At 44.9% G+C, this 13,131-nt stretch overlaps 1 protein-coding gene across 1 annotated transcript in view; it reads right to left on the minus strand.

The window, feature by feature from the left end:
* Window positions 1-575: 575 nt before the first annotated feature.
* Window positions 576-13,131, minus strand: part of LOC144674964 (uncharacterized) — a 60,201-nt gene continuing 47,645 nt past the window's right edge. The window contains exons 2-3 of the mRNA XM_078536054.1: window positions 9,843-10,407; window positions 576-1,742 (exon numbers count right to left, since the gene is read on the minus strand). Coding sequence (XP_078392180.1) covers window positions 720-1,742; window positions 9,843-10,407 — 1,588 coding nt within the window. The 3' untranslated portion in view covers window positions 576-719. The remainder of the gene's footprint in view (window positions 1,743-9,842; window positions 10,408-13,131) is intronic.

The following is a 13,131-nucleotide window of genomic DNA, read 5'->3' on the forward strand; positions in this document are numbered from 1 at the left end:
GCGGTTCAAGAAGGCAGCTCACCACCACCTTCTGAAGAGCAACTAGGGATGGGCAATAAATGATGGCCCAGCCAGCGAAGCCCACATCCCGTGAATGAATAAAAACAAAAATCACCTCACACTTCTCCGCAACGAACATCATCTGCCACCTATCTGTCCACTCCACAAACTTGCCTCCGTCCTTTTGAAGTTCAACATTGTGCTTCTCAAAGTTTACAATGCTTCCAAGTTTCCTATCATCCCCCAACGTGATCAGTAGTTTAGTGGGTGTAGGGTCAATTGAGCAAGAGATGAATTTCATGGACAAGATGAGCTCTGAGAGGGCATGAGGGGGGATGGAAGGGAAACTACAGAAATATGTGAGTTCAGGGCTCAGGTATTGGGGAACTTTAGGGAGGGCGAGTGGAAAGGAGGGAAGCAGCAGAGGCAGCTCATCCGATTGTCTCAATCTTAGTGACAAAGAAGCTCCATGAGACCCTCACACCAGTGGTTGGGGGTGAGGATGGAGGGAGAGCATTTCAAAAGGAATGAACTTGTGTTAGAGATTTTAAAAAGGTTCAACACATTGTGCCTTTTAACACAAAACTAATTTATTTGATATTTATCCAGAATATTCGCCCCCCAAAGTGGTCTGTAGTTTATTAACATCAGCAGAAACAGATCCCAATGAACATGGTTCAGTCCTGGATGTGATTAACAGCAAAATCCCACCACTTTAGTTACTTGTGAACTCGCTGGTGTGTCAGCAGGTTGGATGAGGTAGTGAGTCCCTTCCCACACTGAGGGCAGGTGAATGGCCTCTCCCCAGTGTGAATTCGTTGGTGTGTCAGCAGGTGGGATGGATGAATAAATGCCTTCCCACACTGGGGGCAAGTGAACGGCCTCTCCCCAGTGTGAATTCGTTGGTGTGCCAGCAGATTGGATGAGGTAGTGAATCTCTTCCCACACTGAGGGCAGATGAATGGCCTCTCCCCAGTGTGAATTTGCTGATGTGTCAGCAGGCTAGATAACTGAGTGAATCCCTTCCCACACTGGGGGCAGGTGAATGGCTTCTCCCCAGTGTGAACTCGCTGGTGTCTCAGCAAGCTAAATAACTGAGTGAATCCCTTCCCACACTGGGGGCAGATGAATGGCTTCTCCCCAGTGTGAACTCGCTGGTGTCTCAGCAGGTAGGATGAGGCAGTGAATCCCTTCCCACACTCAGAGCAGATGAAAGGTCTCTCCCCCGTGTGAACTTGCTGGTGTGTCAGCAGGTGGGATGACTGAGTGAATCCCTTCCCACACTGGGGGCAGGTGAACGGCCTCTCCCCAGTGTGAATTCGCTGGTGTACAGTGAGTTGAGATGATCGCCTGAACCCAGTACCGCAGTGAGAGCATTTAAATGGTCTCTCGTCAGTGTGAACACGTTGATGGGACATCAGCTCGCAGGAACTTTTAAAGCACTTCCCACAGTCTGGGCATTTAAAAGGTCTCTCTTCACTGTGAACTCGCTGGTGGCTCAGCAGGTAGCTTGAAAGAGTAAATCCCTTCCCACACGTTGAGCAAGTGAACGGCCTCTCCCCAGTGTGACTGCGCCGATGCTCTTCCAGCTCTGACGGGAATCTGAATCCCTTCCCACAGTCCCCACATTTCCATGGTTTCTCCCCGATGTGGCTGCACTTGTGTCTTGACAGGCCAGATGATCGGTTGAAGCCTCGTCCACACACAGGACACATGTACGATTTCTCTCCACTGTGAACGGTACTTTCTCCTTCCATGTTCAAAATCAAATGATATTCAGGGCGAATGTCAGATTCTGCTGTGATGTTTTGTTTCTGTTTCCCGACTGCAAATCCTCCCCTTCTAATACCCTGTGAAATTGATTTAAAACAGAAAAAAAGTTGTGAGAGAGAATCCACAAAAACACAAATGCAGGTTGTGAAATTGAGCTGCATGAATCTGGTAATTTGTGGGGCCGGCACCAGGGAAAAGTGACCATGAAAACTGCCGGATTGTCATAAAAACCCAACTGGTTCACTAATGTCCTTCAGGGAATGGAACCTGCCACCTGGTCTGGGTCTACACAAGACTCTGGCCTCCATGGGATGAAAGAGAGAGGTGGGAGGTGCAAGGGGTGAAGATGTGTTTAATACATCTTCAGCTCAACCAGAACTTTGGCAGAATATCCCAAACCCTCAACATCCACTACCTAGAAGTATGAAAGTAACACGTGTCAATGAACACCATCACCTCCAACTCACACACTGTCCTAACTTGTCTGACATCCAGTAATGGATGAGCAGAAAGTTCCTCCATTGAAATGTTGGGAAGATGAAAGCCATTGTCTCCACTCCCTAACCACCGACTCCATCCCTCTTGCAGCTCTCTGAGGCTGAACCAGACTATTCACAATCTTGTTGTCAAATTTCAGCCCAAGCCGAGCTACTGACTACAAATCACTAAAACCACCCATTTCCACCTCAGTAACATCGCCCAGCTGTGCCCCTGCCTCAGAGCACAGCCCGGTCCCCACGGTGGCGCTCTGGGTTCCTGTTCTCATTGATAGGGGACTTTCTGACCCACAGGGCATTCTGGATAAACCAGCCGCCATCGAGACCAATCAGTGAACAGCCATTTTTTTCCCCCAGTTGGTAAATTGGAAGATCCATGGCAAGGGGGATATTGGACAGGAAGCACAATGAGAGGTTCGGACACTTTATTAAATACTTACAGCAGAAGCACATTAATCTGATCGGAGATCACTTCCTCACGAGCAGCCAGCGGTGTGAAGCCTCCTGAGATTCCGGTCCCTCAGTATCTGTGGATGGAAACCATCCTGGTACCTTGTCTATCTTTCAATACAGACAGCTTATCCAATATCTCATCAATTTTAAACCCTTCAAGGGTCTCAACTATCTCCTTTTTCATCTGGACCTGTGCAATGTCTTTTTCTTTGGTAAAGGCAGGTGCAAATTGTTAGTTTAATACCTCAGCTATGCCCCTTGCCTCTATGTGTAAATCCCCTTTGTGGTCCCTAATCAGCCCCACCCATACCTTTATCACCCTTTACCTAGTTGTATGCCTACAGAAGACATTTTAATTTTTAAGTTACCTGCCAATCTCTTTTCATACTCTCTCTTTGCTTCTCTTAATTGCTTTTCCAATTCTGCTTTGAACTTCTTTTATTCAGCTTGGTTCTATTTTACACCTGACATCTGCAAGAAGCACATTTTTTCTTCTTCATCTTAATCTCTCTCGTTTTTGTCATCGTGAGAGCTCTGGACTTCTTGCCCCTATCTTTTGCCTTGCGGGAATAAACCTTGACTGTGTCTAAACTACCTCTTTTTCAAAGGCTGCCAATTTTTCAGTTCCAGTTTCACCTGCCAACCTTTGATTCTAACTTAACTGGGTCAGATCCATTCTTACCTCACGGAAATTGGCTTTCCCCCAGTTCATTATTCTCATACTTACCTGAAACCTTTGCCTACAGACAAACTGTTTCACTTCCACATTCAAACTTTGATGATATTCAGGTCCGGATTAATCAAGCGACTCTGTCAGATGTTGATGTGATGTTTGGATTCAGTTTCCCGTCTGTCAATCCTCCACTTCCAGTGCCCTGTAAGTTTACAATAACCGTCACTATAAATCCAGGACAGAAACTGAGAAGGGAAAAACATTTCTCTTGATTTGAGTTTGCTGTGTGTAAATCTTCCCCTTCTAATCCCCTGTAAAAGGAGTTTCCAAAATCCATCCCTGTCAGTCCAGGATAGAAATACACAATATCATCTCCTCCTGCTGACAGGGACGATCGCGCATGCGCCCTGCTGCACAAGATGGCGGCCGTTAACCCGGGTCTCTCACCTAGGGACGCGGATCGGGGGAACTGCCGCCCACAGATACCAGCGAGGAACCGGTAGCTTGTTATTCTGGCTTCAGAACGGCTCAAGGTGTTTACGAAACCTGCCCGTCCACCGGCCGGCTGCATCTCTCCCTCAATTCCGCCCTTTATCTTACCGGCTGCGGACCTAACAAACAAGCAGCTTTCTTTCGCCCTCACTCACACTGCGCATGCTCCAAACTCGAGGCGGGACTGCACCTGCGCTCTGATGTCCAGCTCCAGCAGCCACACTGCACATGCAAACGTCACAATGTCCAGGTGATTGACGGCAGCTCCGGACCATTGGTGGATGGGGGCGGGACTGCAGGATCAAGGGGGTGTGGTTGGCCCTCCAACCAATCGGAGTGAATGAGGGGCGGGGTTGAGCGCGGATCTCCCTCATTGGCTGAAACTCTGCATCATTTTGAAAACTGATTTGTCTCAAACTCCAGGAGATAGCTGGACTTCTCTGTTTGTGACTTTAAACAGATGAAACCCTGTGGGTGTGGAGCAAACATTTCAACATTTATTACTGAAATTTGGGAACATGGTGAAACGAGGCACAAACTTAAAGGAATAACTGGGCAGACAGGGAATGTCACCACAACAAGGGGAGTCCTTGGTTTCAATAAATGAGCAGGCAGGAGGGTTTAGGACAGGTTAGGGAGATGATTAATACTGTCATCATTCAGAACAACACGGAATGTAAAGGAAAAACTGATCTCAAAGACAATCTGTTGTAATATGTATGAAGGGAATGTGCTGAAACAGGTTTAAAGGAGTTAGATATGTTTTCTATAGTGCACAATCACATCAAAGCTTCAAAGATGAGACATGAAAGCCCTCGATATTAATCATGACAAGTGGGAAGCTAACTGATGATTGATGCAATTGGAAACACCAGCTGTTTGCAGGAGTTCACCACCACAGCGACATGTGGTTTCAGAAACTCCAACACAGACAATCAAGGTGTCAGCAGAGATCATCCCACAACAGGAGTAAGGAATACCTTCATACGGGGCACTTTTGCCTTTACAGTATCGGCTTGTTCAGCCATCAGATGGAGTGCAGCAGATCATCTCATCTGATCTCACCAAAGTTCTGAGGCTGCATTCCCATCATCTCTCACAGATGAACAGATGCTAAACATATGGGACAATCACATTAAAATCTGGAACTCAGATGGGAATATGGATTGGTGTTAGGTGGGAAGATCTGGATCAATGTCTTACTCCAGGAAGACTTAAAATCAGAGTGACAGTATTTCAGAACTGATTCCTGTGATATCAGTGATCCCATTGCTAGTATGACTGATGGAAGTATTTAGTGGAGACAGTAGCATGTTGGAAGATGATGTACAGAAGGATTTTCTAAACTAACTGAGGATAATAGTGAGAGGAAAGGAAGGGATCTGGAAAAAAAAACTCTTCATGTTGTTACAAAGGACATCCACTTGGTTTGACACACACACACACAAACCCACATGGATACACTTCCTATCGATCAGGTGGACCAGGTTTTGCCTCACATCGCCAACCCGACTACTGACTAGGACTGGGGATAAAGTATCAGTGTCTGTAAGGACCAAAATGTTATAGAAATTCAAGTAAACATTACGCTCCAGGGACTCAAAGCAGTTTTGACTATCTAATTCCAGCACTTTCTCTGAACCTTAATCTATAATGGACAACATCTTGAACAGAAGCAACAACAAAAAGTTAAGCCATCAATAGATATTGAGCGGTCTATGGCCACCCTGGTGATCAGCCCTGGTGGGAGATTTTAGACAATACAGGCCATCTTTGCATAATTTCAGCCCCTACTTTCCTATTGGTATTACAGATAAACCCCCTTATATTGATGGTCTGGGTGAAGGTCAGGCCACAGAGCAGAATGGATGAAATGATGGCTCCAAACTCCCTGTAAATCTAACACTCTGAATACTGTTTTGTAGCCATCTTTCCATCCATTCTGCTGCCTGGACCTTCACACCACACAGCCTGATCTTGGTTACCCTGTAGGTTGTACACACTGTTATGGATAACAAGCTGGTTACAAAACAGAAAACAGAAAGCAGAGGTTAAGCAAAGTGACTCAGACTGGTAAAAGATGGGAATTGATGCTCCACAGGAAGCAATGCTGGGGCCACTGTTACTCACAATTTACATAAACAATTTGGACTCAGAAATCAGAAACCCAATTTTAAAATTTGGGAGCAGAATTTCAGTAAATCACAGATAAGAATTCCCAGTTAACAAAACTTTGTTGCACAATTCATTAAATCTTTAATTCAGTAGCAGAGTGTACAATGACACGAGGAAGTGATGAACTGATTTATTTATGAATTGTTGTGGTGTCTTTGATGAACGGACCACAGGAGACTCAGGTACAGGTTACGATTGTTTATTCGAGCAATTGCAAGGAGGGCACCATCTCAATGTAGCATGAGAAAGTACTCTGCTAAACTACAAGTGTTCATCATATTTATACATTATTGGTCACGTTCAAGAACAATTTCCAGATTTCGATCTCGTCAACATATAGGTTTACGTTAAACAGACAAGTCTCTAGTACAAAAGTACATGCATTATCTGACCCCACCTTCACCCAGGCAGAGACCTGCCTTCCTATCTAAGCTGGAACCATCTGTCCTTCCCCTATCTGTTGAAGAGCACACTTAATCTGTTATTGCCATCCTCTGACTCCAGTCTAGCTCCCAAAACTCCCAATCTATCATATTTACATTCTTCTTCGTCCAATATGGCCTTGCTGATGCTCGCAAGGAATGTGCAAGGTTCAGCATTCTCTCTGTCCCAGCCTGAACTTTAAATGTTAACTACTTAGCAATTGTGGTTTTGCATGCTGGGATATTTTAAGTCAAGTCCCTTGACCATTACTGTATTCCTTTATTTCCCCCTAACATGAATTAATTGATTACCAAATTGGGAAGTACAGTTAATACTGAGGAAGACTACAACAAAATCCTAGGATCTAACACACACACATCAATATAACAGGGAATTCTTGAAAACACGGTGCAGGTCCTTCTTTATCTGGAGATCAGATGTCTGTTGTATAATTGTCCCAGTAGTTAAAAGGATCATGTGAATTCCTCCATGTGTTATTTCAATGCAGACTTTACATTATTTATTTTTAACTATGTCTCACTTTTTAAAGGTGCTATGTCAACACAAGTTGTTGTTGACATTGGTTTAAAGTAGTGGACTCAGGACTGTCATTAATAAACCTTAAAAACTTCAGAATAATCACCACAGTCATTTTTAAACTGGAGACTTATTCCTGCCATTTCAGTTTCAGTCAGGAACAGAGCACAGTTTTACATCAATCTCTGATTTAAAAGCACATTCCCAGACTGCCTGACTCAGGTTGAACAACCACAGTTGTAAAGGAACCTTCTGCTCTGTGCCTAGGAGCTTTGAACCACGATGGTTCCAAACAGAAATCAGAGGGTTAGATTTACAGGGAGTTTATATTTTTCCATCCACTTTTCTATGTGGCCTTGGACTCCACACAGTCTGAACTTGGTCATCTTTAGGCTGTATGTACTGCATAGAAGTGGCTGTGACACATTTCTTACACACCTCAGGACTCACCCACATGTGGGTTTTGCTGTCAGTGAAGAGAGATGAGAAAGACCAAAGTGTCATTTGTCCCTCTCAGTGTGACCCTGAAGGACTGTGACCAGGATAAACTTCTGTTCCTGCCGAATGATCCTCCCTCAGATTGTCCTTTCTGAGCTCCAGCCAGGTGATGTTAAACACTCAGGTGGGAAAGACAAAATTGTACAACAATGTGTGAAAAACAAAGTTTGACATGCTATGTGACATTTATCCAGAATATTAAACAGCAGCCCATTGATATGGTTTATTAACTTATATACGAACATACGAATTAGGAGCAGGAGTAGGCCACTCGGCCCCTCAGGCTTGTTCCGCCATTCAATAAGATCATGGCTGATCTGATTGTAATCTCAACTATACATTCCTGCCTACCCCGATAACCTTTCACCCCTTGCTTATCAAGAATCTATCTATCTCTGCCTTAAAGATATTCAAAGACTCTGCCTCAACTGCCTTTTGAGGAAGAGAATTCCAAAGTCTCACAACCCTATGGAGAAAAAAAAATTCCTCATCTCTTTCTTAAATGGGCGACCCCTTAAGCAGTGTCCCCTAGTTCAAGATTCTCTCAGAAGAGAAAACATCCTTTCCACATCCACCTTGACAAGGCCCCTCATAAGCTTATGTGTTTCAATCAAGTTGCCTCTTACCCGTCTAAACTCCAACAGATACAAGCTAGTCTGTCCAACCTTTCCTCATAAGACAACCTGCCTATTCCTGGTATTGATCTACTAAACCTTCGCTGAACTGCTTCCAATGCATTTACATCCTTCCTTAAATAAGGTGACCAATACTACACACAGTACTCCAGATGTGGGCTCACCAGTGCCCTGTATAACTGAAGCATAACCTCCCTACTCTTGTATTCAATTCCCCTCACAATGAACGATAACATTCTTTCAGTTTTGCTTGTTGCACCTGCATGCTAATATTTTGCGATTCATGCACCAGGGCACCCAGATCCTTCTGAATCTCAGAGCTCTGCAATCTCTCACCATTTGAATAATATGCTCCTTTTTTTATTCTTCCTGCCAAAATGGACATTGTCACATTTTCCCACATTATATTCCATTTGCCAGATCTTTGCTCACTCACCTAACCTGTTTGGATCCTTTTTTAGCCTCCTTATGTCCTCTTCACAATTTATTTTCCTACCTGTGTGTCATCAGCAAATTTAACAACCGTACCATCGGTTCCTTCATCCAGATCATTTATATAAATTGTAAAGAGTTGAGGTCCCAGCACTGATCCTTGTGGCACACCACTCATCACATCCTGCTAATCAGAAAAAGACCCATTTATGCCTACTCTCTTCTTCCTGTTAGCTAGCTAATCTTCTATTCATGTCAATATGTTACCCCCTACACCATGAGATTTCATTTTCCGCAATAACCTTTAATGAGGCACCTTATCAAATGCCTTCTGGAAATATAGGTACAGTACATCCACCAGTTCTCCTTTATCCACGGCACCTATTACTTCTTCAAAGAGCCCCAATAAATTGGTTAAACATGATTTCCCTCTCACAAAACCTTGTTGACTCTGCCTGATTACCTTGAATTTATCTAAGTGCCCTGTTATAATGCTTCTAACATTTTCCCTATGACAGAAGTTAAGTAACTGGCCTATAGTTTTCTGCTCTCTGTCTCCCTCCCTTTTTGAATAAAGGAGTTACATTTTCTCTTTTCCTATCTGATGGAACCTTCTCCAAATCTAATGAATTTTGGAAAATTAAAACCAATGCATCAACTATCTCACTAGCCACTTCTTTTAAGACCCCAGGATCCATCAGGACAGGGGGACTTGTCAGCCCGCAGCTCCAACGATTTGCTCAATACCACTTCCCTGGTGATTATAATTTTCTTGAGTTCCTCCCTCCCTTCCAATTCCTGATTTACAGCCATTTCTGGCAAGTTACTTGTACCCTCTATAGTGAAGACGATGCAAAATACCTCTTCAATTAATCTGCCATCTCCTTATTTTCCATTAATAACTCCCCTGATTCACTTTCTATAGGAGCAACCTTCACTTTGTTAACTTTTCATTTTTAAATATCAATATTTACTCTTACTATCTGTCTTTATATTTCTAACTAGCTTTCTCTCATATTCGAATTTTTCCCTCTTTATTAATCTTTCAGTCATCCTCTTCTTTTTTTAAATTCTGTCCAGTCTTCTGAGCTGCCACTCATCTTTGCACAATTATATTTCAGCAGAAACAAACTCCATCTGCCAGAATGAAAGAATTCAATCCTGAACAGGATTAACAGCCACAGTAACCACAGATTTCAATCCCCATAGTCACTTGTGAACTCGCTGATGTGTCAGCAGGGTGGATGACTGAGTGAATCCCTTCCCACACACAAAGCAGGTGAATGGCCTCTCCCCAGTGTGAACTCGTTGGTGTGTCAGCAGATCCTTTTCACTTTTGAAGGTCTTCTCACACTCAGAACATTTAAAAGGTCTCTGATCAGTATGAACAAGTTGATGTGTCAGAAGGTGGGATGACCGAATGAATCCTTTTCCACACACGGAACATGTGAATGGCCTCTCGCCAGTGTGAACTCGCTGATGTGTCAACAGGTCAGATGAATTGGTGTATCCCTTCCCACACATGGAGCAGGTGAATGGCCTCTCCCCAGTGTGAATTCGCTGGTGTGTCAGTAGTTTGGAAGGCCGATGAAATCCCTTGCCACAGATAAAGCAGGTGTATGGGCTCTCCCCAGTGTGAATTCTCTGGTGATTCAGAAGCCTGGATAATTGGTTAAATCCCTCTCCACACAAGGAGCAGATGAACGGTCTCTCCCTCATGTGAATGCGCTGGTGTGTCAGCAGGTAGGATGACTGAGTGAATCCCTTCCCGCACACAGAGCAGGTGAACGGCCTCTCTCCACTGTGAGTTTGCTGGTGCCTCAGAAAGTTTGATGAATGACCGATTGCCTTCCCACACACGGAGCAGATGACTGAACTCTGCTCAGTGTGAATGTGCTGGTGTCTCAGAAGGTTGGATGAACTAGTGAATCCCTTCCCACACACGGAGCAGGTGAATGGCCTCTCCCCAGTGTGACTGCGTTGATGAATTTCCAGCTTTGACGGGGAACCAAATCCCTTCCCACAGTCCCCACATTTCCACGGTTTCTCCATGGTGCCGGTGTCCTCGTGGCTGTCCATGTTGGATGGTCAGACCAAACCTCGTACACAGTTTATCCCCGTTGTGAATGATTAGATGTTTTTTCACGCTGTGCAATTGGTTAAAACATTTCTCCTTCTACATTAAAGGTTCAATGATATCCAGCACCTGATGTATTGAGTGAATCTGTCAGATTTTGACGTGATTTTTGGTTTGAGTTTCCTGTCAGCAAATCTTCCTGTTCACTTCCTTGAACTGCTGTAGTTCATGTGGTGTCGGCGCTGTTAGGAAGGGAGTTCCAGGATTTTGACCCAGCGACAATGAAGGAACGGCAATATATTCCCAAGTCTGACTTATGATGGAAAAAAGGTTATTGATAAAGCAGCTGAAGATGGTTGGGCCCAGGATACTGTCCTGAGGAATTCCTGCAGCGATGTCCTAGGATTGAGATAACAAAGAATTTTTAAAAATTAAACTGATAAATGTTAAATTGTATTTTTGATTAAAGAGATACTCATTTAATTTTTCAGAGATGAATGATTCCCCAGGGGTTCACTCCGACTCCCCTGATTTGATTGACTCAGGATCCAGTCCTCAATCCCCCCCCGATTGGTGACTGAACTCGCTGCTCCTTTGCTCCTCCGGCCTCTGAGCTCCTCTTGCTGTTGTTTCCCAGGACAGTCAATGCCCGCTCTCCAACATGACCCTGTCAGATGGAGTTCAGGGGCTCAGAGGAAGAAAAGAAAATGAGGCGGTGAATCTGAGTTCGGAGAAACAAGGAGAGAAACAGGATTCAATGGAGAAACTGAGCGGAGGGCGAGCGCAGCCTCAGGAACAGCGAGTGCGGCTCTCAGAGGCCGAATGAGAGCGGCCGGGCCCGGCGGCCGTGCGGTGATCTCCCCGGGCTGGGCTGCCCATCAAAGCGATGCTGCAGCGCCTCCCCCATCCTCGCCGCCGCTTTCCGGTTTCTTCTCCAATTTCCACCGAGTCCGACTCACAACAAAGGAGCCGCCCAGAATGCCCCGCGGCTGGCCCTGGGGAGCATGCGCACTCTAAAAGCCTGGAGAAAGGAGCGAGTTGGATAGAGCGGTTTCTGGGGCGCGGGGATTTGTGGGAGGGCTGGCCACCATTAATGAGCAGCTGCAGGTAAGTGTTTTCCTGCATCCTGGCAAAAACTCAACAGAATGGAATTCTTTTTCGGTTCTCTCTGCACATAAACAACATAATATTTCCAGTATTTGCCTCAGGATTGGAGTTGGATGCCTTTGCCTGTCCCTGGCCTCCTGAGTGGATCTTCATTGTTGTATCAGTTTGAAAAGGAATGTGGATGGGGGAGAATCTTCTGTGTAGTTTTCTGCCCAGTTAAGCCTCAAAATTCCCAATGTGTGCACTGCCAGGGGAGATAGATTCCTCTGGGATGTTCGGTTGCTAAACAGACACAGCCCCTACAAAGTAAACAAGTATTCTCTTCAGAGCAATAATTTCAGTAAAGGCTTTTAATTCATTTCCATTTAGTTTTTCAAATTAATTCTTGGTGTGTAGGCTTTTGCCAGCAAGGCCAGCAAATATAGCGGATGAGTGCAGCTCCAGTTACACTCGAGAAGCTTGGCAACATCCAGGACAAAGCAGCCTGCGTGATTGACACTCCACCGACCAGCTTAAATATCCACTCCCTCCACCACCATTGCAGAGTGGCAACAATGTGTATCATCTATGAGATGCACTGCAGCAACTCGCTAAGTTTTGTTCGACAGCACCTTCAAACACACGACTTTTATCACCTAGAAGGACAAGGCCAGCAGACTCATGGAACACCACCACCTGCAATTTTCCCTCTAAGCCACTCACCATCTTGACGTGGAACTATATCACCGTTCCTTCACTATCAGCTGATCAAAATCCTGGAACTCCTTTCCAGCAGCAGTGTGGTGTGCCTACACTACATAGACTGCAGTAGCTCAAGAAGGTGGCTCACCACCACCTTCTCAAAGGCAATTAGTGATGGGCAATAAATGCTGGCCTCGCCAGCAATGGCCACATCCCGTGAAATCCAACCTGCTCCACACGAAATTGATTCTGGGCCTTCTTTGTCCACAGCAGTCCTTGTGCTGAAGGCACTTTGACAATGCTGTTAGGTAAGGGATTGCAGGATTTTCGCCCAGCAATGATGAAGAAACAGAGAGTCCAAGTCAGGATGGTGTGTGTGACTTGAAATGAACATGAAGTTTTCCACATGCACCTGCTGTTATTGTCTTTAAAGTGGGTGGAAGACACAGTTTTAGGAGGTCATGTCTAAGTTCTTGTCGACATGTCAATGCATAAGACCCCTCTCCTTCAGTATCATTCCCACGCCACAGCCCGAAACCTTCTACCTGTCTATCTGCTTCTGTTGAGGCCACAGTCTTATTGTAGGTCAATATTGGGTGGCAGCTTCCCTACCCTGATGGACATCAATGACTCAGTTAGGTTTTACAATCCAATAGTTTTCATGGTCACTTTTTCCTC

The sequence above is a fragment of the Cetorhinus maximus genome, unplaced genomic scaffold, assembly GCF_964194155.1.
Source record: "Cetorhinus maximus unplaced genomic scaffold, sCetMax3.hap1.1 HAP1_SCAFFOLD_870, whole genome shotgun sequence".
Taxonomy (NCBI): domain Eukaryota; kingdom Metazoa; phylum Chordata; class Chondrichthyes; order Lamniformes; family Cetorhinidae; genus Cetorhinus; species Cetorhinus maximus.